Source organism: Antrostomus carolinensis, unplaced genomic scaffold, assembly GCF_000700745.2.
Source record: "Antrostomus carolinensis isolate BGI_N321 unplaced genomic scaffold, ASM70074v2 scaffold15683, whole genome shotgun sequence".
Lineage (NCBI taxonomy): Eukaryota > Metazoa > Chordata > Aves > Caprimulgiformes > Caprimulgidae > Antrostomus > Antrostomus carolinensis.
In genome coordinates this window covers 5,088-32,197 of record NW_010304623.1, presented here as the reverse complement: position 1 = coordinate 32,197, position 27,110 = coordinate 5,088, and the positions used below count along the sequence as shown (strand labels likewise).

At 42.8% G+C, this 27,110-nt stretch overlaps 1 protein-coding gene across 1 annotated transcript; it reads left to right on the top strand.

Moving 5' to 3' along the window:
* Positions 1–6,830: 6,830 nt before the first annotated feature.
* On the top strand, positions 6,831–24,526 carry LANCL2 (LanC like glutathione S-transferase 2; the record flags this gene model as incomplete). The annotated part of the gene is made up of 8 exons (XM_010164519.2): positions 6,831–6,948; positions 9,538–9,745; positions 12,006–12,153; positions 12,875–13,021; positions 16,514–16,696; positions 18,771–18,947; positions 22,178–22,250; positions 24,095–24,526. Coding segments are annotated over 8 exons (1,170 nt in total), but the record flags the coding sequence as incomplete, so codon positions are not given.
* Between the last annotated feature and the right edge of the window lie 2,584 nt (positions 24,527–27,110).

Here is a 27,110-nt window from a genome sequence, read left to right as displayed (position 1 = left end):
TTTATTTTATTTTTTTTATTTTATTTTATTTAGGTAATACTGTCTGTATTGCAGAACAGTTCAACTCTAATTTACTCCAGATTTAATTCTTGAATTAATCCAAATTCAGAGACATTCTTCTGTGGCAGAGTTAGTCAAGAATTTCTAGCCCTAGATTGGCATCAGTTCTGCTCTGCTGTAGATGAGGATGCTATTTTACAGTGGGTACAAATGTTTTTTCCCCAGCATCAATAGTGGATGATGTTCCTTGTTATTGTGTTGTGGCAGTTGCCAGCTATTTGTGTAACTTCCTTCAGAAAATATCTTTGAGCACCGGTGCAGCTGTGTATTCCGTAAAAGGTGGTGTCTGGGCTTTGTTATCTTCAAAAGTATGAAGTTCCTCTGGAAAAAAAAAATAATCTTCTGTACTACATTAAAGTGCTGTAACTGCAACAACTTTCTTTGGTCTCTGGATTTTTTCAGCTCTGTGCATTTCATGGCAGAAGGCAGATGTGAGTGTACGTTTTCTTTTGCTTCTGCATCTGCAAAATCTGAGGAATTGTCCTACATATTTCTGGGCTAGAACGTAGCTCTGAGTGCATTTGTGTGCATTTATGTTCTTTGCAACATATGCATCTTGTCAATCCTAGTACTGTCCTGACTTTTATGTGACTTCCTGATGAGTATTTTGGGGTGCTTTTGTTGTTGTTTGGGTTTTGGGTTGTTTTTTTTTTTGCATTTATCAGACTCCAGTCCCATCAGAGAAACATCTTTGCCTGCCTGAAACCCCCAGTGGAGAGACAAAAGGACTTAAAACAGGTTAGGAAGTCTGTTCTGTAAACCACTGTACACAATAGCACAAGTTTCCTAAAAATGAGAGCAGCTTTCAGAAGCCCTCAGTGCACTGCACAATTTCTTCTTCACCTGCCGCTGTGTGGAGCGGTGAGCGTGGAGTGACTCAGGTTGTGCCAGCGAGAGGTGTGCGGGGCTCTGCCGTTGTCATGGAAAGCAATGCATTATTGATCCCTCCATTTGATTTCATAAGCTGCCACAGTTGCCAGCTAAAATTCATCCGGCTGATAAAAGGACAAACAGCTCTTCAAGTCATCGTCTGAAATGTGAGACAGTTGGGCCAAAGTGCTGCACACGGAAGCGTGTGTTTGTATGGATAAGGCACAGTTCAGGAGGTGAGAGGGTATGAGAATGGAAGAGAAAACAAAAGTTTGGGGCTGCTGATTTGCCTTCTTCAAAATAGTCACAGTAAACACTCCAGTTGTCTAAGTGGGCTCTGCTCATGTACTTAAAATTCACTTTTTCTTAAATTTCTTCACCGTGAAAGTATCGTGGACTTGAATTGTTTCTGTAACTTGTCTGAGAAAGCTGAAGGAATAATTCATCAGGCAGCATTAATTCCAGATTAATAAGAAACATAATTTTAAATCTAAGTCTTTGTTTAAAAAAAATGACAATTCTTTCAATTAAATATATATCCTGTAGCCCTTTTTCTTGTGATCTGGATCCCACTGTGATGCCTTAGCCTGAAAAAGTACCCATAGATGTTGTCTCAAAATGGTTGAAAAGTTTTCAAGATGGAAATATAAATGGTCAGGGAGGCAGAAATGAATAGACAGCTATAGACTCCGAGCAAAGCATACTCCCTAGTGCATGGGAAAGTCAGTTTGTCAAGTTTAATTTAATTTTTAACCCACTGTAATTGTTTATTGGGGAAAATATTAATCTTTGAAAAGCTGCTCGTCCAGGGGAAGGTGGAAGCAACCCCGTGCCTAGGCAACCTGGTGTGGATTTTGTGTGTGTGCAAGAAGAGCATCCGTGGCATCAAAGCCTTAACACATCCCAGCCCTCAGTTTAAGATTGTCTGTATTTATTGTGGGATCACTGGGTGGTCTTTGACAGCACCAAAATTGGATTCAAACTTCATGGGTAGGTCACTAGGATGCCCAAACAGTAGCTTCTTTTTTAGGCCAATTCTTTCTTGATAAGTTTTTTCTGACTTTCTATAATGCTTGAAGAATTTCAGTAAAAGGTGGTGTGATCTGCCAAATGTATACAATGCACTTAATTAGGCTTTGCAGGGGGCTCCCTACAGGGAACCTGTTTTGAAGCTAATAATGCTTATTGGCAAAGATTATCACTTAATGAGGATACGGAGTATTTACTTAGATTATCTTTTGAGTGATTTAGTGGTGTTTAGTTTCCTGGTGATTTCTCAATCTCCTGTTAGTCTGATAATTCCTTTGTGTGGCTTTTCAATTTTCTTCCTCATTTAAAATCTATTCTTTAAATATGTCTGAAGTTCTTTGTCATTGCCACACTCTTCATTCTCTTCCCTGGGGTATTTTTTGTATTTGTTGGGTTGCCTTGCTGGACATTTTGGTTGTCTCACTGAGAGCAGCAAGTTCTCTCTGTGCTGGTGTGGTGGTTATACTGGGGGCACTGGGCTGGCAGCCAAACCCAGCTGCTCGCTCACTCCCCCCGCATCAGGGGACAGGGGTGAGAATTGGGGGGCAAGGGGAAGGAGATTCGTAGGGTGAGATAAGAACAGTTTAATAATGGAAATAAAAGAAAACTTAAAATAATAATGATAATAATAATAATAGTAATAAAATATGCAAATGAGTGACACCCAGTGCCATTGCTCACCACCCACTGACCAAGCCCGGCCCGTTCCCAGATCACGATCCCACAGGAGCCACAATCCCGACCCGAAACCGCAATCCCGGGAGAGCCAGAGCCCGAGCAAAAGCCAGAGAGAGCAAGAGAGGAAGAGCCCAAGAGCCCCTCATGAATCTCCTGCCCATGATGGGATATGATATTTCATACATGCTTTAAACAGTTGGGGTTTTTTTTGTCACTTGAGTGAATTACCTTTTAATGCTGTTCTTCACACCTGCATCTCCTTTGAGTTAGGGTGACGCCTGCATTTAATGCCTGTTCCTAAGTTGTCGTTGGTAGCATCCTAGTACTTTGCCTACAGCTACTGATTTTTCTCACTCTCTTTCCTTCCTTTCCCCTTTTTTTCCTTTTTTTTTTTCCCCTGCCACTATCACATGTATGGCACTAGGTACCAGATCACTGCAAAACAGCAGCGTTTGAAATCATTTATTAAACATGTGGGTTTGCAGAACTGGCGTGTGTTTCTGGAAGGACCTAACTGAGTAGTAGCAGAGAGTTGTGTTTGACTGTTTGAGAGGCTGGGTGATGAGCTGTCCTAGTATCTGATATTTTCAGAGAAGAAAGAATTGGAGCTGTAACAGTCTTTTGATTTAGGTAAAAACAAAGTAAAACTTGTTTTTCTGTACAAAAAAGGCAGGTCAGTTCCCAGGTGACCTTGCTGGATTCTGCCTGTGGGATCCTACTGCCATTCCTTCTGGTCTGCTCTTGCAGGAGCTCTGTGGAGGTGAGCCTGAGACCTCATCCTGCTCCAATAATCCCATGCTCCAGCGCGTGGGTGTGAAACCTGGCTCCCTTACAGTCCGTGGCAAAGTTCCCAGTGATTTCAGTACAGCCAGGATTTCTCATTTCAGTAGAGCTGTGAGTCGTCCCCCACCCCATTCTCCCTCACCAGTGTCTGTTGTATCTCTTGTGAGGTCTTCTAGGCAAGTTTGGGTTTTGAATGAGTCCTCGCTGCAGTGCCAACTTGAGCTTTGTTTTTTTCACTTTGCCTGAAGGAAAACCCAGCACCATGTTATGTCTCCTGTTCTACACATCGACAACAACAGAGTCACTTCTCTCTGAAATCACTCTTCTTAACCCAATTTGAACTGAGATGAAATAAAAATGTATTTTGCTTGTTCAGTAGGTAGCACTCCATGTATAGACCATCTCCTTGCTGCTTCTCTGGAATCAGTTGCTTCCTTCTTCAGTTTAGTTTTGCATGTAGCATCAGTCTCCCAAAAGCTGATGGGGTAAAACAGAACGGTGACATAATTATAAAATAGAGTTAATAGCAAGGTGGTTGTTTTGGGAGCTGGTGGTGGCAAAGAAGACTGGTATGTTGGCAACTTGTGAAGAAGCTGAGCTCAGGTCTTCGTTGTCCTGCCTTGAGTTACTTGGCATAGATGTTTCATGATGCAAATTAATGCTGAGAGGTGTTTCTGCAAAACACATCGGTATCTAACTGTCTTTGACAAAGGCAAATGAGATAACTCACCCCGTGTCTGTCAAACCAGAGAATTACTTGTAACCACAAAAGGAGAGCAGCAAGATTTCATGGTTGCGTTGTCAGACTGACTTAAACACCATCATATCTGGTCCAAGTGCACATGTGAGACTTTAAGTTACAGGCTTCTCTTACTTACCAAAAATAATGATATAAAACACATGCATAGCAGTTGCTTATTGGTGCTGGTTTATTTTAAAACCATGTCTATAAAGCTGGATATGGCTGCAATGGAGAAGTAGGTCAGTGAGAATTTTTATGTTATTTTAACATCAACTGCATGTGAAATGTGCATTTCTTTTAGGAGATTTTTATTTGCATCACGGTTTATTTTTTGTAACATACGTGTGTGTGTGTGTAGTTTTAGTGCTGGGTTTACAAAAGAAGATGATTTAAGTTCATTTTAGGAGTCTTACAAATGAAAGAAAGTGGATAGGGGAAGCATATTGCTGATAAGAACGGCACTATGTAATTAGTGCCAAAGGTGAGTGATGTTACATGTACACTTACAATGTACATTCCTTTTTTTTTTCTTTTTTAATTTATTTTAAAAGGCTTTGGATTGGGATGTAGCTTTGCATATCACCTCACTGCAATGGAAAACACTCGGCCTTTTCAGAGAATCCCAGAATGATCTGGGTTGGAAGGGACCTTAAAGCTCATCCAGTCCCAACCCCCCTGCCATCAGCAGGGACATCTTCCACTAGACCAGGTTGCTCAAAGCCTCATCCAGCCTGGCCTTGAACACTTCCAGGGAGGAGCAGCCACAGCTTCTCTGGGCAACCTGTTCCAGTGTCTCACCACCCTCACAACAAAGAATTTCTTCCTCAGATCTCATCTCTATCTCCCCTCTTCCAGTGTAAAGAAGAATCACCCAGTCTAGCGTGAGCCAGGAGTAAATGTGATACTGGATTATCAGAGGTCAGGCTTCTCGGTTTTTGTTTGTCCCTACAGGAATAACAAGTGTCACCTGCAGAAAAGGCTGAGTGCCAGCTGGAATCATCCTTGTGAAATGAATATGCCTCTCACAAAAATCAATCTGCGCTCAACACAAATTAGCATGTTTTATGCTCAGCTCTAATGCTGCCGTAAGATTCCTTGAAGGGGATTTATAAATCTTTTAAAGCCACCTTTCAGCATTCATTCCTTTATGTAATTAATTTATTCTAGTGTATGTAAGCATCTCTTATAAGCTTATAGTGGAATCTTATCAAATGAACAGTGACAGTGCTCGGTTGTTAAAGCTTCAGAGCAACCAAAAAAAAATAAAGAGGCAGTGGTGGAGGAATATGTAGTTGGGGCAAACTTTGGTTCCATTCATAACCAATTCACACTGGGATAAGCTTGGGAGTAGCTTTATTTGGGCTGATAAATGATAATAATAATAATAATAAATTCATTTAATCTGTGCTTTTACAAACACCGAATCAAGATAGGTACATTACAATTCCTTTTTTTGGACAGAGAGATGAGGGATATGCCAACCTGAGCTAAATTATTTGTACGGGACTGAGGTTTCAAAGCAGAACCCAGGTGTCCTGATGTCCTAGTACTCCCCTCCTGCCTCTAAGTAATGTCATCTGGCGTTTGATAAAAAATGTCCTGATCTGGTAACAGCAGGTGTATTGTCAGAACAAAAAGATAACCAGCCTGCTTGTGATGTGCAAGGAGGTAAATAAACCAGGAGTCTGGAACCTTCCTTCACTCTCGTTGGATGAACTGAACACTGCACCTGGATGCATCCGCGTGGATATCCTCACGCTGTTTCACCATATGCCTTGGCCTTGCTTGGCATGGCTGTCTCCTTCTGAAGCAGAAGCCCTGCCCTTGTGAAAGGTTTTGCTTTGTCTTGAGACTTCACTGAGGGTGGGGGAGATGTTGTGTGTGTGCAGCACAGTTCCTCCAACAGAAAGATGTTTAATGCCATATTAAGGCCAAAGACATCAGATGCTTCCTGTGTTTGGTTGCTGTTTCTGGAGTTACTGGAGAAGGTTAAGGGGGCTCTAGCTCCTTAGAGTGGTATGTATGCATCATTAAAGATGATGGCTTGACTTTGACTTGATTGTCTCAGATACGAGCATTGATTTTCCTTTAGCTGTTTCCTTTAGCTCCACAGTGCCACAAAGGATGTGCAGGGACCTTGTGAGGAGAGCAAGCACCTATAACCACGGGGCTTGTGGGTTCACTATGCTGTGTTGGTCCATAATGTGGTCTTGGTACCAGGACTCTGAATGGAGTACTGGCCCACGGAGTGGTAGCAGATGGTTGTCTTCTCTTTGCTTCTCTTTGCCTTTTACTCAGCTCAGAGAAGTTCTGCTTTTACTGTATTAAAGAGCCTGAGATAAGAGGCAGCATATAGTTACATACTGTCACAGTGTCCATAGCTGCTCTTCATGTGGCCTTAAAGCATCCCCAGATAATTTTTATCTAATGTAGATACTAGTAACTTACTCTAATACGTAATTGGAATGCATTATAGGAGGCGTGGGATGAACCACCTTGACCCTGCTGATTGTGCTGTGCAGGATTTATTCCCTGGTTATTTTTTATTTGTTTGGTTTTTGTTGGGATTTTTTTTTCCCCAAAACAAGAAAGTGGAGCAGACAGTTTGCATTCTTGGAATCTTTCCTTTTCTGACACACTCCCTTTCTCCTGTCTCTCCCGTTTTCAGGTCAGTGCTCAGTTCTCAAAACGGATCCAGGCAAAAATCAAGGACCTTCTGCAACAAATGGAGGAAGGACTGAAGACAGCAGATCCACATGACTGCTCTGCCTACACTGGCTGGACTGGTGAGAAAACTAGAATTTGAATGAAGTGTGTTTGTCAAATGATGTCATTGGGTCTGTTCAGAGGAGGAGGTTCTGATATTCGCACAGGAGCGTCAGAAATACTCTGATAAAGGCATTTGTGTGAGTTGGTTTCTTTTAACTCTGGACCCTTTGTCACTGCTGTCTGGATTGATTTCTGTTGACTTCATAGAATCACAGAATGGTTTGGATTGGAAGGGAGCTTAAAGCTCATCCAGTTCCAACCCCCCTGCCATCAGCAGGGACACCTTCCACTAGACCAGGTTGCTCAAAGCCTCATCCAACCTGGCCTTGAACACAAAGTTCAGCAGACAAAGTTACAGAGAAATAATTTGCTTTTGTATGTGGAGATCTTTGTCTTGCAAAAGGAGTGGATTTTCTAAGGCTGTTCTTTCTTTCAGCTTAACTCTTATTTAAGGTTTTCTTAAAATGAGTACTTTTCACCTTCAGCTGTTTGGCTGACTATTAGTAATTGTCTAATGGTAACAACATCTTCTAATCATTGGTGGAGTGGGGGGGGAGATGTTCTGCCTCCAAGAGTTTGGAGCCTTAAAATCTAAAATATGGATAGTTTGCCTGTGTTTTTTCTGTCTGTACAAAAATGGTGAAATGAACACATGAGGAGGGGGAGTGTGGAGGTGAGGCTGCAAGATGGTGAAGTTCATGAAGACAGAGAGGCACGTGCAAGCGCTGGTTGTTGCGAGGCACCATTGTTCAGTTAGCATTGCTGTCCAGATCTGAATGAGCCTGCAGTTGTCAAGCCTGATGCGGTCACTGCTCTTCAAGCTGCCAGAATTCTTTGCCATCCACGCCTCTCAAGTGCCACTATTGCTATTACAATGACATATTTATTCCTGCTCTGTCTAGCTCACGCTTCAGGCATACTTGTGCTTTTAGCACAGCGTGTTTGAAATGTGCCCTGAGGAGATCTATTCTTTTGTCTTTGTGTCGTGACGGGGAGCAGCTTGGAAAAACTCTCCAGGCTTTTCCCATCTTCAGGCATAATTCTGGCAGTGAAAGAGTAAAAATCTCTTTGCTTTCTACTTGATGTTTTGGTACAGATGGTGCTGTGGGTGGGGAAGTTTTAGACAACTCAGACTTAAAGGGTAGATGTGTTTCAAGGTCTGAAAATGAGTGGCTGCTGAGTGAGCGCAGAAGATCTCCAGTGGTGGGCTTTCTCCCATGGAGCTGTGTTCTGACACTGTGACTGACAGCTGAAGCTATGGCTGAGAAACCAGAGTGTGCTGAAAATGAGTCATAAGCTAAAAGTAACACAGCCATCATTAGCTGAAACAAGAAGATAGATGAACAAGTAACACAGTCTAATGCCAGTGAGGTTTTTCCATCCTGTGGAAGGATCACCAACTATGTCTATTCCAAGCTGTAAACTTCTTTCGAGGCTCCTGTGGAAATGACTCTGAGGTCTCGTTGTATGTGCCAGACTTCTTGGAGGAGCCATTTTAAGGGTGTTGCACAAGGAATGATTGGATGAGCGGGGCCTCCTGGCTACTTTTCTGATCATCCTTTGATCAAGCCCAGATATTGACACATTTGTTGCAACATAAAAATGGGTTGGTTACAGAAATCCCAGTAAATAGCCCACAAGTTCCCATTCCACTGAATTTGGCTAACCAAGCTCTGCAGCTCTACTCTTGGACTCATCTAGAAAGACCTGTTCAAAGCCAGCCTGGAGAACATCTGAGGATGTACCAGCAATCTTGTGGTGCTGATTCTTCGTGGACTCCTCAGGTAGCTTCTCTGTGGAGCTAAGTGGACCTTGTGTGTACTTGCCTTTAGTTGTGGCTCAGGAGAGTGCTCTCCCTATTCAGAAACAACTTGGAGATGCAGTAAGGTCTGGAGGTAAATATTTGGCATCTGCACATGTACATTTGCTAACCATCCACTTAGCTGGATTTGTTTCACTTTCTTTACTCTACATTGCTGCAATTTTTAAGGTTTGCTTTTGTTTTGTTTTAATGGAAAACTTATGAGTTAAATGGAGTGAAGCTTGATACTACCTTCTGGCATTCTCTGAGGACTTGTTTGCTTTCTGGCTTTTACAAACCAGCTTAACTTGTAGAAGCTCATAATCTCATTGAGAAATACGTTTAAGGGTTAAAAAGAACTTGGCAAGTTGAATCCAAAAACTCATCAAAAGATCCTTTTACAGATCAAATGGAAAATAAGTAACTTCTGGCATATAATAGATGAGTACAGTCAATGTACATCATACATGTGCTTGTTAGTCCAAGTTGTTGAGTCTTCAGTGATTTCTTCACCAAGCATTGGTGCCTGTGCCATAGATTTTCTTCATTCTCTGCAAATTGTGAGTGTACCATTTGGTTTCAGTCTGATATTTTTTAAATTTTTGTCACAATCCCAAATTGAAATGTAATCAAAACAGATGGCCTGATTCCGTCCCCAAGCTAGGACCCTTGACCCCAATGTTTTAATTGCCCAAATACCTGTGTGCATTTGAGTTACTGGTTCAGAGGCACTACAGAGGGGAATATGATGTATTTAGAAGGAAAAGTAAATGAAACTATCTCTCTTTTCTTGTGGTTCTTCCAGGTATTGCCCTCTTATATCTGCAACTGTACCGCGTCACAAGAAACCAGAGCCATTTGCAGCGATCTCTTGATTACGTGAAGAGAATCCTTCGCAACCTGAACGGCAGAAGAGTTACTTTCCTCTGTGGTGATGCTGGGCCACTGGCAGTGGGTGCAGTGGTTTATCACAAGCTGAAAAACGATAGTGAATCTAAAGAATGCATTGCCAAGTAAGTGGCTGATGGTGGAAAAAGCCATGCCCTTCGTTTGTAGAGAGCATTGGTTTGGTAACATTAGCCAGTGGGGTTTTGGAGGACAGGATTAAATAAAATTGAGACATTTTCTCCCCTGATACATTTTCCGTACAAGAATACAAACCATGCTTTATCTTTGTTAAAGCTGGCTTACACTTGATTCATCTTTAGAGAGTTATCTCTATCACTGTAAGGACAGGATGTCCTGGGCATATCTGTAGTGCATGCACGTTCCGATTTTGTCACATTGAAGTGACATTTAACAAAAGCCACGTGCTTGTCATCGGCAACATGTAGTGCTTGTGCGGAATGTGGTGCTGCCTGTAAAGTGTGGGTCAGTCTGTTCAACCAAGGACCAAGTGACAGGACAAGAGGAAATGGCCTCAAATTGCTCCAAGGGCAGTTGAGATTGGATGTGAGGAAGAATTTCTTTGCTGAAAGGGCTCTCAGGCATTGGAAGGGGTTGCCCAGGGCAGTGGTGGAGTCCCCATCCCTGGAGGGACTGAAGAATCATCTAGACCTAGTGCTGAGGGACATGGATTAGTTGTCAGTTTTGGGTTAATGATTGGACTTGATAATCTTAAAGGGCTTTTTCCTATCTAGGCAATTCTGGGATTCTGTGATTAATTGTAGATTTGTTACAAAATACATCCACTGCAGGGATTTGGAAAGATCAGGTAGAAACATGGTACATCGGGTTGATGTGTAACAAAGATTTAATAGAACAAAGAGGAGGGATTTGTTGAACCGACAAAGGCGAGGGCTTTAATTAGGTCAGAGAATATGAAGGGTAGGCTGAAAAAATTCCAGCCCCTTTTGAAAGTAATCTAAATGTAACAAATGTCTTGCTGAATCTTACTTTAGCTGTAGATCTCCCTTGGAGAACAGACTGTCCCTTTTGGTACGGAGCTGGTTGCTGTCTCGGTGAGGCTGGAAGCACCGGAGCCCTGTGGGGTTTGCGTTGGGCACCAGCGATCCCCCTGCTCGTGGTCCAGCAGCGCGCCCTAGGCTGCCAGGATTTGCAGACCAGCCTCGTGTCCTCATCTCCATTCTGATTTATATTTGGAAATATAATTGGTCTCTTTCTAATCTAGAATCCTAGTGTGATTAATCTCTGCTGCTTTTCCTGAATTAATATTTCAGTTTTGAAATGGGTGGTAGGTTTGGGGATTTTTTTTTTGCTTTTGGAACCAGCAGTAAGCTTAGGCATGTCATTTTGGATGCAGCTAGGATTGCAGTGTTGCTGTAAGGCGTGAAGCAGGAGTGTAGCAAAATGAGATTAGCATTAAATCTTTTAGTCTAACCTCTCCTTAGAAAGTCATTTGTAGGAGGCGGGCCGAAAAGGAGGTTAGTTTGATTATTTGTTTCTTTTTTTTCCCTTTTTTGTCAACAAATATATTCATGACACCATCTGAGTGGTACATTATAGATGTCAAAATATCATCTATAGTTACACTTTTAACTTTTTACCTTGTAGCTGTCCAGTTGTATGATTTGAATAATAAAACTTTAACAGTGGAAAGCTTAAAAGAAAATAATTTAATTCTAAGTCCAAAGCATAGTTCCAAGAAAGGAATGATAATATAAAATTCTTTATTTTTTTGTGACTGGCTTTTCCCTGCTATTAAGCAGTGACAGCATAAACAAGCTATTGGGGTCAGTGTTTTTGCTCCAGCATGATGTTAATGCTAATATTTCTGCCGAGTAATAGCGACTGGGGGCGATCTTGGAACTGAATTTGGTTTGAATCCAGATTGTCTTGCCCCTTCCCCCAGTTTAAAATGTCAGATCTCCATGGTTTCATCTAATTGCTGATTTAATCACAATGGATAGGAAGAGACAGGGAGGGAGTAGGCAGGAAAACAGATCTCTGCTCCACCTCAATTCTAATGCAGACTGGGAGAGTAATACCAGGAGTCTCCGTGGAGCAGAGGAGAGTTGCAATGGCCAGCCCAAGGGGTTTTTTTTTAGCATTGCTAAAGGCAAGCAAAACACTTGTGCATAATAGCAGTGCCCTTTTCAAAACTGAGCTGCTAAACACGTGAGACAATGTGTTGTCTCAGGAGGGGGAGTGCTGGATGGTGATATTGGGGGTTTTTTGATTGTTTTTGGTTTTTTCCCCTTTTTCTGGTTTGACTGGTGGCTTGTACAATACATAGTCCAGTATGGTCTCTATAGAAGGTGCTCTCTCTCTCTCTCTCTCTCTCTCTCTCCCCACCTTCCTTGTCTGATACAGGTTGTTGCAGCTCCAAAGGACAGTCGTAAGTACAGATGCTGAACTTCCAGATGAGCTGCTTTATGGCAGAGCAGGTTACCTGTATGCCTTGCTGTACCTGAATACTGAAATCGGTCCGGACACTGTCCCACAGTCTGTTATCAAAGAGGTAAGATACTTTTCTCTCTCCAGTGCAACAGCATCAGTGAGGTTGAACTGGAATCACTCCTCATTATTCAAAGGATTAAGAGAAGGATGCTGCAGAGGAGGGGACGTAGAACTGGGAACTCAGTCTCATCCATCCCTCCAATCTCTTCCACCTTTCCCTGCTGCCCAGCTGGGACTGAGACAGGCCAGTGCGGGTGCATCCATGGGCAGCTGTGGAAATGGATCTAATCTGTAACTAGTTTTGGAGCATTTGAGGATGAGAAATTGTTATGAAAAACTTTAAGACAGAAGTGTGTACGTGTTTAAGTGAAAAGAAGGAAAATTCAGTGTGAGGAAGGTGCACGACTGTTCTGCAGATATCAGAACCAGAGAAGGGAAAACTTTAAGACAGAAGTGTGTACGTGTTTAGGTGAAAAGAAGAATTCAGTGTGAGGAAGATGCACGACTCTTCTGCAGATATCAGAACCAGAGAAGGCAGACCTGGAAAAATGTGATTAGAAATATTTATATATTTAATCTCTACTTTTAAAAATATAAGTGATTCCATCATTTAAGAAAAATTCCATTTCTACCTCAACACTCAAGTCCAAGTGCACTGAATATCGTCGTTCTCTCACTGTTTATTGTGGCTTATTCTTTACTATGGTTTCAGTCATGACAAAGCAAAACCCTCTGAGTCAAAGCCAGTGAGACAGACCAAAGGGATGTGTTGTCTTTCTTAGGTAATAGATGCTATTATTGAATCAGGGAAAAACTTTTCGAAGGAGGAGCGGAAAACAGAGCGTTGTCCTCTGTTGTACCAGTGGCACAGGAAGCAATACGTTGGAGCGGCCCACGGAGTGGCTGGGATCTATTACATGCTCATGCAGGTAAGAGCATCTTCTGTGGGCTTCTGGGATGAAACACCAGTGAGTTCTTGCTTTACATCAGAGGGTCTTCCCTTCAGCTTTCATGCGTGTTCAGTGTATCCTCGCATCAGAGTGAATTCACCCTTGAGTTGTGGTCCAGAGCACTGGTGTTCCAAGGGGCTGAAGTTTCCTACCCTCAACACAGACAGTGAGGTGCCTTCCCTCATCCTCATACTTCTACTGGTGCCTGCGGTTAGACCAGCTGAGTGTTCACTTACCATCCATCACTCTTCATCTTCAGTTTTTAGCTATTTTTAAATGAGTGTACCACTGGTGCCTCCTGCCTTCCATGCCCTTCCTCTTTTCTCCAGTGACTTTTTCTTGTCCCCACTGTCCTGAAGCTTTTGGAAGACTATCCTTTATCACACGTTAGTCATCAGTATGCCTTTATTCTTTAGATGCTCTACCTCTTCCTTATCCCCCCATCTCTCTCTTGAAAATCTGACGTTTTTTAGAGCATTTATGACCCCTGCTCTCCTCTTTCTGTTGTCCTTAGTGAGATTCCTCTCTTCTATATACCTTCTCTTTCCCACACTTAAATCCATTCCCCCCTGCCCCAAGATTCTCCAATGGGATTATGATGCTTTTCAAAACAGGCCTGTAAATCTTACTTCTGTTGTACAATCTGGAATAAGAGCCTTAAGATTCATTACAGAAGACGGCCGTAGAGCTGCAAAATTTGTATTGTACCTGTTTCTGGTTTTTGAAGGTGCTGCCAGTCTGTGCAGCTTTGTAAATGTTAATTTTCGCCCCAGCTCATGCAAAATAACTTTCCTTCAGGCAAGTGGAAGGATTGTTCGTCCTCGCAGCCTGAAGCTACGTACAGATGTTCACCGCAGAAGTGACTGAGCTGGTATTTGGTGTTGTCACTGCTCAGCCATTCCTCATTTGCAAAAGGTCTCCCCGTCTGTTTCAGATTAGCTCACACCAGTTCCACCAGTAGGTGAGGCTAAAGCAGCTGATTTGCTGTGGAAGTGGCTACTGCTCTGCTACCTGTGGACATGTCTTAACCTTCCTACAGCCATTTTCTGCAGGGACTGTCTCACAGGGTCTGCTCTGATTTACTGTACTGCTATCTTCACTTCCTGCTTTCTTCAACAAGGTGGTCCAGCCCCTTCTGGCCACCTTATCTTCCTGGCTCCCATTTTTCCTTCCCTGGCTCTGCTGAAACAGAGAAACATCTGAGAAACTTCTGAGAAACATCTGGTCCTTTGAAGAAGCCTCTTTGAATGTTCCATCCTTCGTCTACTATTCAAGGCTGAGAGCAGAAATTATTGCACAGTGCTCTTTGGTTTAAGCAGAAGCTACTCTGCTACTCTGTCTACATGTTAAAATCAGAACTGTTTTTTCCTTTACATATAATTGCTGCTTTTAAGAATTACCACAAAGCCATTGTTTATGCAGCATTAGATTACTGTCTTTTCACTGTACATTAAATATTGTGAGTCATGCAGAGTTGAGTCATCCACTGCAGAAGAAGGTGGCATATTGGAGTCCAATCTCTCCCCATCCATCCCACGCCAAATGAGGAGAATTTTTCTGTATTTTCAGCAAAGGATTCAGGACGTGGTTTGCTGAGTGGTTGTTAGGTAATTAAAAAAGGGCATCCAGCATAGCACCTGAGATGTGAAGGTTCACCATTCATAATTTCTGTACCACACCTTCCTGAGGAAACATATATTGCTGGATTTGCTTACAGAAGACTACTGGAAGAATAAGAGCTCAGCAGTGTTAAATAATTCCTGCAGGTGGTGGAAGGGGAATTCTGAAGCTCTAGCTAGGGAATCTCTACTCCTAGCCCCTCTCACTAACCCTGAGACAAAAGGGTTTGCATATCATTGCCCTTGCCCAGAGAGCCAGGACACATACCTGTAGGTTACTTTTTTGCTGTTGGAAGTAGGTACTGGGGACCTCAGCAGCTTGGGCACAGAACTCAATTGTACTCAGATCTTCTTGGTAGCACAAGGTGAGAAGGAAGTTTGTAAAGAGCTCTGCTCTTTTTGGATTTACCTTCCAAGGACAGATATGCTGGGCTGGCCTTGCCTTGCAGAGCTCAAGCCTGAAGGCATTTATTGCTCGTGCCCATCTGCTTTGCCTTCTGCTTCAGGGGTGCAGTGTGAAATCAGAGCCCCAAAACAAAGCTTCCTCCAGAGCCTCCCTACCCCACAGGTCAGCATCTGATCAGCTCCAGGGTGTTCTTCATGACAAGCTGATTTGTATTCAGATGTACTTCTGATTAGCAGCATGAAGGTTTCTGTGCCACTCAGAAAAGTACAGAGGTGGAGTTTGCTTGAGGCACCTGGTAGGTAGAAATCTGGCAGAGCTTTCCTGGCTGAGGTGAAATAGAGGCTTTTGGGAGGTTTTTTGTGTTAACTGAAAATACAACTTCTTTAATTTGGCTGTAAGACTGTCAAGTGTAGCAGTGCGCTCACCTATTGAATGGAAATGTGCTGGAGCTGGTGGGAAACAGTGAAATTGTGTGACATGGAGTCAGCTATAAAGACAAGTTAATTAAAAAAAATCAGCTCAGTTATTAGACTCCTGTAGGCTCCACTTGCTGCAGTTGTTCCCACAGCTTGCAGGAATTCCAGAAATCACGTAAGCTGTGTCAAATAAAAAGCTCTGTTATGAAAATACTGTAAAATGGGCTTGTAGAGGAGGGAACATCAACTAAGAACAGCTGCAGTCCCAACAGATACTCAGCTTCTAAACCTTTACTTACAGGGGGCATGCAGGTGGATGGATTATATTCTCCTTTGGGCAAGGATGTAACTAAATAGAAGAAATGAGAAAGAAAACTCAGAAGAGCAGTTTAAGGATGAGTTTGTAGTACAAAGATGTTTAGCTACCTGGAGAAGTAGCTGTTGCTTCTGAAATTGGAAATGCCGATTTATAACCTATAACTTCAGGGAGTTTTGGTTATGTTGGAAAACTTGAACCTTGCTAAACCTTTGCCAGGTATGCCACTGCATACACGCTTCATTTATTGGGAAACAGGACAGCTTTGTCTCTGTTAGTTATTTTAAAAACAAAACGTGTAACCCATTGTGTTTTAAGTGTATATTATGAGCAGCATAACTATAAAACCATCTTTCTCCTGGAAGTGTTGTATTTTAAGGTATAAAGAGAGTCCTGGGAGTCTTGAAATCCATATTGTGTTCTCAGTTCTTCCATAGTCTTTCTGTGTCACGTCCAGTAAGACAGGTAACAACTTGGTGCCCCAATTTCTTTGTCTCTGCAGTAGCTGTAAAAACACTCTTCACGAGGATCTTGTAACCAGACATTAATTAAATCTGTATGAAGTGATTCAAAGTATTTGGATCAAGGGCACATATGTAGGGTACTTGAAAATAGATCGTGGAATTAAGAGTTGATATATAATTTGTTACTGCTTTTGTTTATGATTTTGGTGGTGTTTTGTTTTTGTTTTTGTTTTTTTAATGTTTTCTTCAGCCAATTGCAAAGGTGGACCAGGAGACCCTGACAGAGCTCGTGAAGCCAAGCATCGACTACGTGCGGCATAAAAAATTCAGATCTGGGAATTACCCATCGTCACTGAGCAACGAGACCGACAGGCTGGTGCACTGGTGCCATGGTGCCCCCGGGGTCATCCACATGCTCATGCAGGCTTATAAGGTGAATCATTCTGTGTTCATGTACACCTCTGTTTTCACAGAGATTGTAAGCCTTGCATTCTGCATCGTTCCAAATCTAGACTTTCAAACCAGAACCCGAGGCTAGGCACCTAAAAGTCAGAAAATACTTTCATGGGAATGTTTGTAAAGAGAAAATAAGTGGGTAAAATTGCTTCTCCGGCTGCTAGTAGTTACTGGACTTAAGGCTTTCTTGGAAAAGAGCCATGTATTTAAACAATCTGATATCAGAGTCCTGGGTGTGAGAATATTTGACCTAAATTCTTTACATCTTCATCCCAAAAGTTTTAAGAATTATGTTGGTTTGCAAAAGCCTAGGTTCATGTGTCTTGCTAAAGAGTGTCTTCCATAAATTACTCTGTTATTAATGTGTAGCTCTTGAGAATTTAATGTCAGAGCAAAGATCCCAGGCCCATTCTAGGGTGTAAATATAACCACTGAGCTACCATAAACCTACTGTTTGCTCTTCTCCATCCTTAACTAGGTTTGCTTTCTCTCTTGGGTTGTGCATTTCTGATTTGCATGACATTTGAAAGTATGCCATTTAATTAAATTTATGCAAATTGATTCCTGCTCTTGACAGCCTTCCTTGGCAGATTCCCTGTTTGGCCTCTGGGTGGGCTGATGAGAAGCAGGATTGGTTTGTGAAATAATTACTCATGCTGCTACCTGAAATGTGAACTGTGCATCTCTTACGTCATTGCTGAATGTAGCAGCAGTCAGAGTTGCTTGTTCTTTGGACTGTGGTAGGAGGTTAACTTAACCCTGCAGACGTTTCCCTCCCCACCACCACTCCTTTGTCAGTGCAATGCTTTCCCCAGCACAAAATGTTTTGCAGGAGATAAGAAGGATAGGACCAAGTTCTGTTTAGCAGTCTCCTTTCTGACTTCTTTTTATGTTTAAGATGAGGGGCCATCTGCTTCTCTTTTACTCGTTATAATCCACTTTTTGAAGAAGATAAGAAGAATTGGAGTATGTTTTGCTGGCTGTGCTTTCAGACCAAGAACAAGGACTTGTGATAACAGACAGCAGCGTTTGTTCTGGAAATCAAATGCTGTTGCCAGGCCTTCATTTGAAATGTTACAGCTGAGTAGCTGACAAACCCTGTTCAGAGAGAGGGACTTTCTTTATCAAGCTTGTGGATTTAAGAATCTTGCGTGTTAATTGCTTCTGTTACCTTATTAAATAGCATCCTTGCAGGGGATGCAGTCCCTAAAGGACTCAGTCCACAGCAGCGCATCAGTTACTGTTCTTTTTTGTCTTGTTGATTTGTTGAGTGACTTTGGCAAAGGGGAGCAAAAAAAGTAGTCTTATAAAGATGGTGTGTTCAGCTGAACTACTTGATTTTGTTTTCTGCTCCCTTGGTGGGCTCTCTGTGTCCAAAATGCACTTCAGTGGCAATAAACTTTGCAAAATTGGTCCTTTGCCCAAACTGGCTGGTGCTTCTGAGTATTTCCAACACAAATACCAATTAAGGCAATGGAGTGTTCCTCCTTGCACTTGCGACGCAGAAAAGAGCCCTGCGCTATGCAAAGAGATATTCTTGTGCTTTTTTGACGTGGAATTGAAGGCAGATGGTGAGTAACCAGCAAGAATTACTCAGAAAGACCAGGACCTAGCCCTGTAGGACCAGGTGTGATGGCCAGTATTCTGTGTTCCATTTCTGAGAGGCAAAGAGTTACATTTCTGTATTTCAAATCGAGTTATGTAGTGGTTTGGGAATGAAGGGGAGAAGCAAAAAAGGATCATGTACCCTGAAATTAGGTTACAGGTTGTAGAGCCAAGGGCCTTGAACTTGAGGTTTGTTTTTTTTCCTTTGGGGTCCTGATTTCAGAAACAAAAGCTTGAAAAGCTCTTTCTTTTTCCATGCAGAGAAATGAGAAACAACTTAGTAAGAAGAGAAAGGCGAGGTTATGATGAATGGATTATTAAAATTGAAAATAAATTGCATATGAAAAACCCCACACTAACAGCAAAAACATCTCAGATCCAGCTCGCTTTTGTTTTCATTAGTACTTCAATTTATGTGTGTCTACTCTCGTGTTTTTCTTCCACAGACCTTTAAGGAGGATAAATACTTGAAGGATGCTATGGACTGTAGTGATGTCATCTGGCAGAGAGGTTTATTGAGAAAAGGATACGGGATCTGCCATGGTACTGCTGGCAATGGCTACTCCTTCTTGTCTCTCTATAACCTAACTCAGGATAAAAAGTACCTCTACCGAGCTTGCAAGGTGAGCTCTGTGGCATCTCAATGAAATTACTGTGTCCTTTCATGTCGTAACGCCCGTGCAAGAGTGAACTGTGATCGGATTAGGCTGTTTGGTGCTAGATCTGGAGCTGGCTGGCTGTGTGGTGTGATGGGAACTCATTATAGAATCACAGAATGGTTTGGGTGGGAAGGGAACTTAAAGCTCATCCAGTTCCAACCCCCCTGCCAGCAGCAGGGACACCTTCCACTAGACCAGGTTGCTCAAAGCCTCGTCCAGCCTGGCCTTCAACACTTCCAGGGAGGAGCAGCCACAGCTTCTCTGGCCAACCTGGGACACTGTCTCACCACCCTCACACCAAAGAATTTCTTCCTCAGATCTCTCCTCTTCCAGTTTCAAGCCATCACCCCTTGTTCTGTCACTCCTTGCCCTTGTCCAAAGTCCCTCCCCAGCCTTCCTGGAGCCCCTTCAGGTACTGGGAGGCCACTAGAAGGTCTCCCCGGAGCCCTCTCTTCTCCAGTGACATTGTCCCGTCACTTGCTCCCCTTTGCTCACACTTTGACTGGACGATTTCAGCTGCGTATGTGGGGCACACACCAGCTTAATATCCAGAGTGAAACACACAAATGTTCTGTAAGAGGGGAGGAACTAAATATGTATTCAGAAGAAAACAGAGTCTGAAAATGAGCCTGCCTGAACAATAACAGACTAATGCTGTGTGGTGCTAATTATTCCATTGAGACATCCACTGTCACCCTCGGCTCCTCAAGCGATACTGCTTCTAGTCTTTTGTAATTATTTGTTTACAGACTAGTGTCTGTTTGGGGCTTTTAGAGCTCTGAATCTCAGTTATTAAATTGCTCATTTGGATTTTTTTTCATTAATACAAATTGCAGAGAAAGACACACTCAGAATTTTTCCACTGGAATTGTCCAAGTTTTGCTATCAGCTCAGACTATGCTAGCAGTTACCCAAAGGAGAAGGCTTCCTCAGCCTCTGTATCCTCATCTCATAAGCCTCTGGTTTGGTTTGGTTTGGTTTGTTGTTTGGGGGTTTTTTTCAGCTTAATTCATAGATACTTGGTTTCATCTTGAATACATAGCTATTTAGCTGCAGCCTTTTTAAAAGTATTATAACGGGAAATTTGATGAGTTGCTTCTTAGGTGCTTTCAGATGAACACTGGACACACATAAAGCCATTGTGTTCATCTCTGCTCTCAGCCTGTCCTCCATCAGCAAAGCTTTAAAGAGTTGCTGCTTTCTCACCTCGCATTTACCAAAGCATTACGCCATGAGGACACCTGTAGGCATACCTGCATCCTGGAGAACCTAATAAACCCCTAGCAGGGCTTTATTTGTTCTAGCTACTAAAAAGAAACCAGCTCTGGCCCAGCTACAAACCAGGACACAAGCATGCCCAGGCTGTGTGACAAATAATGGCAGATGGCTTCCTGCTAGAAGATACTTCTTTTTTTTGTTGTTATTTTTTTCCCCCCTTGGTTTAACAAATATGTTAGTGTGGTTTAGTGGATCTATGAGTTGTGCTGAAGCTATGAACTTGTAAATTATGGTTGTGCTTCAGTAGCCTGGGGTGCATTTTTTAAATTTCTATTGCAGTTCCCAGGCTGGCAGGAATAATAAAAACTAATAAGCAGTAAGATGCAGATGTTGCAAGAATTGGTTGTTGTTTAGAAACATGCCATAAACATGTTCTCTCCTCACAGATAAGACAAGATCACATGGAGAATTAAGCCTTGGTTTGAAGTTTTATACTTGTGGGGGGCCCAAAAATGTTTTTAATCACTTTTTAATAACAGTGTGGACCACAGTGTTTGAGTTTGTGGGGTTTTTTTTTGCTGGGTTTCCTCAAGACATTCACACACGTGCACACACCCTGACTGATACCGAAAGAACATCCCCTTCTGCTTAAACAACGTGACATTGAAAGGCAGTGACAGATCAGCTCGGCCCAGCCAAGTTTGTAGTCTGAAATAGGTAGATTTGAGGCACCAGATCTTTGCAACAGGGTAGATAAGGTAGTGATGTCAGAATAAACCGTTTTTGTGGAGCCAGAAGTGTTGTGAACAGGCCAAGAGATGAACTAAGCACACGTGGAAGAAAAGTTCAGCTGAAGGGCACAGTGACAAAAGTTTCACAACCACCAGATGACCCTCAAAGAGCATCAAAAGGACAGCAGTGGGCACGTGAACAGGACATTTACATGTATTAATGAGCTGTTAGAAATGTGATGAGTATGTTAATATTTTCTTGGAAAAGTAATGAATACGCATGTTTTGATAGTATAAAGCTTGTTGAACAGATTGGTGGCTTTGGGGGCACGCTGTCACCCCATAGAGCTCCAGCTCTAGAGCCGGGCCACCTTCTAAGTCAGTAGGGTGATTTATTTGCTAGCAGGCTCCCCAGATCGCAGCAGCAGTGGGGAGAGACCTCTCAGTTCTTTGCTTTGCAGGAAATCTTTGCATTATATTTTGAATAAGCAGTGGTTTGCTTCCAAGCATGGAAATGGCAGGGGAACTTGTATCCCCCTCTATGCTCTGGGGAGCCGGGAAGGAGAAGTAGATGGTTGATATGAAATTGATCCAGCTGCAATTCTAAGTCATGTATGTCTAATGTGGTGTTGATCAAACACAAGAAAGACACCCTGAACTCTTCTTACTGGTGTTCCATCTTCTGCAACAAACTATTGGTGACCATAATTGTCTAACTGTATTTCTAATGATTTTTCATAAGGCTTGGGGAGACGAAATAAATAAAACTTAAGTAACGACAGCTGGAGAGTTCATACTCTAAATTGGTGCATGGAAGTGAAAGAAGCCAAAATGTAATTAACAACCCTGAGCAGGTGGATAAATTAAGCACCAAGACAAAAATAAATTGCTATTATAGTATTAGAAAAAATTTCACCCTTGAAACTGGATTTATTCTCGCAGCTCTTTTCATTGATGTGTAGCAGGGTTTATTTACAGAAAACAGAAGTTCAGCACAGCCCACCTAATTACGTTGTTATCAGTCTGGACCTCGTGGAATCCTTATCCTGAAACCTCATTGCAGCTTTGTCACGGTTAAAGTGGGACACGTTGATCTCAGACACTGATTTCTGTCTTGTGTCTCTGCTTACACTAATTTACTCCTATTTAATGGTACCTACTAAAGATATGCAGATACTCAAGCTGGCATTTAACAGTCTTAAATTAAAAAATGTTTAATTTTTTTTTCCTTCATGTTTTCTCCAGTTTGCTGAATGGTGTTTGGAGTATGGTGCACATGGATGTCGTATTCCTGACCGACCTTATTCTCTCTTTGAAGGTAAAGTGATGGTGTTGCAGACAGTAGTGTATAATACAGGGGAGAAGGGCAACCTTGCTGTTTTGACACACATGTAGGAGCTGGGAAATCTTTGGTGGCTTCCTCTACTATTAAAAACAGACCCACCACCTCTGCCTAAAAGAAGCAGGAGGGGCAGAAAAACACAAAGTGAAATAATTTACGATCGTGACTTAACTTTTGGTTGCATTTCAGCAGTTTCCAATGTAAAGCCCATGCCATTTTATTAATCCTGGAATAAAATTCTGCTGTCTTGATGCCTCTTGGCTTGAAGCAAACAGAACAAACAGTTCTGGGCAACAGTTTTGTCACAGGTGGTGTTGCAGAGGGTCTGGGCAGAGGAGCAGTTGTGGGTAGGGGGGGGGTCTCAAAGTAGTTGCTAGCTCATCAGAACCAGACCTTCTCTGCTGCAATACTAAAGCAAGTTAAAAACTAGTTTTAATATGAACCCAAATCACTTGAACAGAAAAGAAATGCAGAATTCTTAGGGGCTTTTCCATAAATTCAAAGATGTTCCTAAATACTTTCCTAAGGTTTTGCTATTATTTTTTTTTTAAAGTTTATTTTCTATTCCCTAATCTCATCCTGATGTTTTAGAAACACAGCAGCAAGGAATCATAACCCCAAGTAAGATTTAAAATAGCACTGCTCCTTCATGAACAGCGAGCCTAGCGTGCCACCTATCACCAGCATGTGAAATTACAGCAGACTGGGCTATTTTACAGACAATCAATAGGATTGTTTTACAAATAAACCAATCCAAGGTGTGAACACAAGAGAGCAGTAGTTATATAGAATCATGGAATCATTAAGGTTGGAAAAGAAGCTCCAAGATCATAAAGTCTAAATAGAGTTATTGTCTTAATGTTTAAGGGAGAAAAGTCTAAGTATTGTGATTCCCGAGAGCTCCCGTGCATGCACTTGTAGAGGGGAAAAAGCAGGTGTATAATAATATAATCTGTTGTGTGAAAGCTTTGAAATTCATTGAGACAGTGACCTAATGCCAGCAGCAGCACGATTTGTGCTTCAGTGCTGACATACAGCTTTTATTTTGGGGTTTTTTAATGTCAGTGATTTTTTTTTTTTTTTTAAATCTAGAAGTCTCAAATTTGAGACAAAAAAGTCTTAATTTAATGGGATGTTTTTGTAGACAAAATAGCACTTGAAGTTGTCCAGTTCTGCAGTGGAAATTGCATGTGCATCTTACAGGATTGTCTTCATCATTTAATTTGCATCAGATGCTGTTTATTTCCAGGGGGTGCCTTAGTTTGTATGTGCTTAGCTATTGATAAAATGAGATTTTAGCTTGATCATAAAACTGAGCTTGTATTTGTGTGCACACCGGGTGTAGGAGCCTCTGTTGTTTGTCACCTGAAGAGTTTTACTAGGTGATGTTGGTGTTAGTGCTTCAGGCTCTGGCTGCCCTCTTCGTGAAGAGCGAACAAATGCATCTGGACTTCACAAGTATAATACAGTTTTGCCTTTTTTTTTTCACCAGTGAAATGACAAGAAATTCTGCTCCAATTCTGAGGGACAGTCCAAATTGGGATTTACTGTTTTTTAATTAATTGAAGTAGCATCACAGTTGTGCAGCTGCAAAGGTGGAAGCAGAGAGATCTTGGTTCTTGCCTTTGATCTTTCCAAGTGAAACTTGGTTTCCTGGGCAAAGTGCCAATGAACTTGCCTTTCTATAGGCCCTAAGCCCACCTGGTCAAAAAAAGATCCAGTGAGGAGGTGTTCAAACAGCCACTGTTGCTTTTGCTGTCAACTGTGTTATTTTAATGTTAAAGATGCACAAAAATCTCTTTTTTTTTATTATGTTTTAGGCATGGCTGGAGCTATTCACTTCCTCTCAGATATTTCAGTACCGGAGACTTCCCAGTTTCCAGCGTTTGAACTTGGACCTCAAAGAAGGGAAAACAAAGTGGAACAGGACAGCTAAAAGATCATTTTGAAAGGAAACTGATGCCAAAAGAGACGAGACTGTTTAGTGCCTCTGATGCTGAACCAACTCGACCCTGACCCGACAGATGGATAAACCCCTTTTTTCACCACCCCCCCGCCCCCAAAGGACCATGAAGTCATTAAAGCATGAACAGGAGAAGCCACATTGAAGTTCTGTTAAAGTGACACCTTCAGACGTAGGACAAGAGAAGTCAAGTTTTGAACTTCCTTCCGTTGTATTTGTCTTCTTCAGGCCTTTGACATGCTCTGCATGTTTCTTGGTGTTGTCTGTTGATTCGTCTTTTGTTGTTAGCAAAAAGCTGGTCTCTGTGTGAATCTCTGTCCCTGTACCTTCGCGCATGACTCACCACAGCGGTGTCGCTTTCTGCAGCGTGGTGACCCAGAGGGTTCCTCCACCTGATGCCAGAGAGTTCGCTGTAGGACAGTGCTCAGCTTCACTGGTAAGCTGGCAACTTTGAAAAGAAATGAAAAATGTTTTTCTATTCATACTATTGTGCATTTTTTCTCCACAGTCCCTCGAAGCTAAGGTGAGGGAGATGAGTCTTTTTTGATGAAGAGGTGTGAGGCCGTCTCAGTTTTCAGAAACTTAGCAGGTTGGAAGGGACCTGAGTTGTCTTTTGCTGCTGTTGTGGGAGGTTTGTTGTCTTTTTTTTAAGCCTGAGAGATTCCCTTTGATACCTGCACCTGGTGAGTGTGTTTAGGCACTTAGAGCAGGGCGGAGAGGCTCATCCCCACTCATGAGCAATGTGAAACCATTACTAGAGGCTGTAATTCAAGTTGGTTTCATTTTAAACCCCAGAGTTGTAACTGTGCTGCTCGTGCTTTGCTTCCTCTTGTGGTGTAGTGGGGTTGTGAAATACCAGACCTGTCTCCAGGTGCTCCCCAGTGTCAGGCTCCTGCTGTGGGAGGAGAAGTGGGACATGCTGTACGTACACTTACAGCAGGCTCACGTGTTGCAGGCAGTAAGGAAAGGTAAGTGTAGCACGCTCTCACTCACTCAAGCTCTGCTGGTTTCCTTCCCCCGGGTCTCCCTGTGCTCTGTCATTCCAACTGCGATGGAATTTCAGTTTTAATTGGTATCTCCTGTCGGGTGTGAGTGTGACAGATGGCAGAGACTCTGACCTTTCAGGCGTGCGTTGGGATATACGTGATCTGCTGAGCACCACTGTTAGAAGTCAGGCTTGGAGATGCGTTGCTGCTCCTGCATAAATCTCTGAGTGGTGGCAAGTGACTTCTTTGAACTTTATAGTGTCTGTTGCCAGCTCCGTTGGGATGTTAATCGTCTCCACATTCAGTTCTGCTGGGCAAGAGCAGCAGCGTCAGTGCAGGGACAGCTTAATGTAACTCCTCTGCTGGTTTGTCAGGTAGGACTAAAACACAGGACCAGCAGGAGAGACTTTTCCACCCCTCTGGCAAAGGTGAGGTGCTGGGGCACCAAACCCAGCTGCATCTCTCCAGCCAGGGATGAGGGAACACGCTGAAAGGCAGCGGGAATGAGGGAAGCGGCGCAGCAAGCGGCTGGGGTGAGGCAAACCAGAGCAGAGCGGCTTAAAGCGGAGGGATGGGCGAGGAGCGGGGAGAGCTGATGACAGGAGGCAAGGCACAGACTGGACCAGCAGAAGCCATCTCAAAGGGCTCTCTGTATTTCTTTCTCCAGCCTGTGGATCACTGATCCTGCCCATAGATAAGCCAGGGAGGAAGCTGCCCCAGGGTGAACTCTCACAGAAATCCTAGCAAAGGAGGTAGACAGCAGCACTGATCCTGTTTCACGTCACCCCCATCCCTTTTTTCCTTCTCCTCCTCATCCAGAGCATGTGGGGTGGGTTAGCAGGGAGGGGACTTGCCAGGTCTGCAGGAACCAGCTGCAGACACAGAATAGAAGCCACAGCCCTTCCCAGCAGATCCCAGGCATGTGTTGCACTGACCACTCATCGAGGGAGGCGACAGGCATGATTTTTCCAGTTATTATAAACATATTTGCTTTTCTTGGCTGCTGAGCTTGGAATGGCACCTGTGGGAGGGGATCTTGGCTGGGCTGCAGCCCAAGGGGAATTAAAACTTGCTGGTTTAAAAAAAATATATAGGTATATACACACTTAGAACAGCTTAATACTGAGCTGTTCTCAATACAAGCACTCCAAGGTGCTTGAGTGCTCCTGTCAAAGTAACAACGAGTCAGCTCCCAGCTCTTTCTGTACCGTAGCCAACCTTCTGCTGCCCTGGGGCCTGGCACCATCTTTCTCTGCAGAATCCTCTTGGAATTGAGCAAGACTGGAAATGTAACGTATCGAGGTGGGAAGTGTCTGAGAGTGCATCTGCCTCGTCTTCCTGACGTGACTTTCCCCATGGCTTCTCCTTTCTGTCCATCACAGCGTTGTGGTCTCTACCTGGCCCCGTTAAGAAAGGATATGGTGTGAAGGTGAAAAAATGCATTTCATCAAAAAAAAGAAAGAAAAACACATCAAACTAAAATGTGGAAAAATGTCTTAATATTCCCTGGTTTGCTTTGTCTGTGTGTAATAGTCCACCTGTTGCAAAAAGCAGTAGTGTTAAAAATGGAGATGCTCTTTGGGCAGAAAAAGAGGAAAAAAAAATGCTGATGTTTTGTTCTTTGGCTTTATTAGTAAAGATCAAGCTATGTGGTGGTAATTTGTGTGATTCTTCTTTTGTTTTTCCTGTGGCCCCTTCAGGTACTGGAAGGCCGCAAGAAGGTCTCCATGGAAGCCCCCCGAGACCATAGAAAAACCTACTTCTGCTCCATCCATCAACCCAACGTTACAAAACACACAATGCACGCTCCTGCTCCACTTCATATGGTTGGTAGCACTCTACTGAAAGTTACAGGGCTTCTCCCTTCTTTCTCCCCACTTTCTTTCC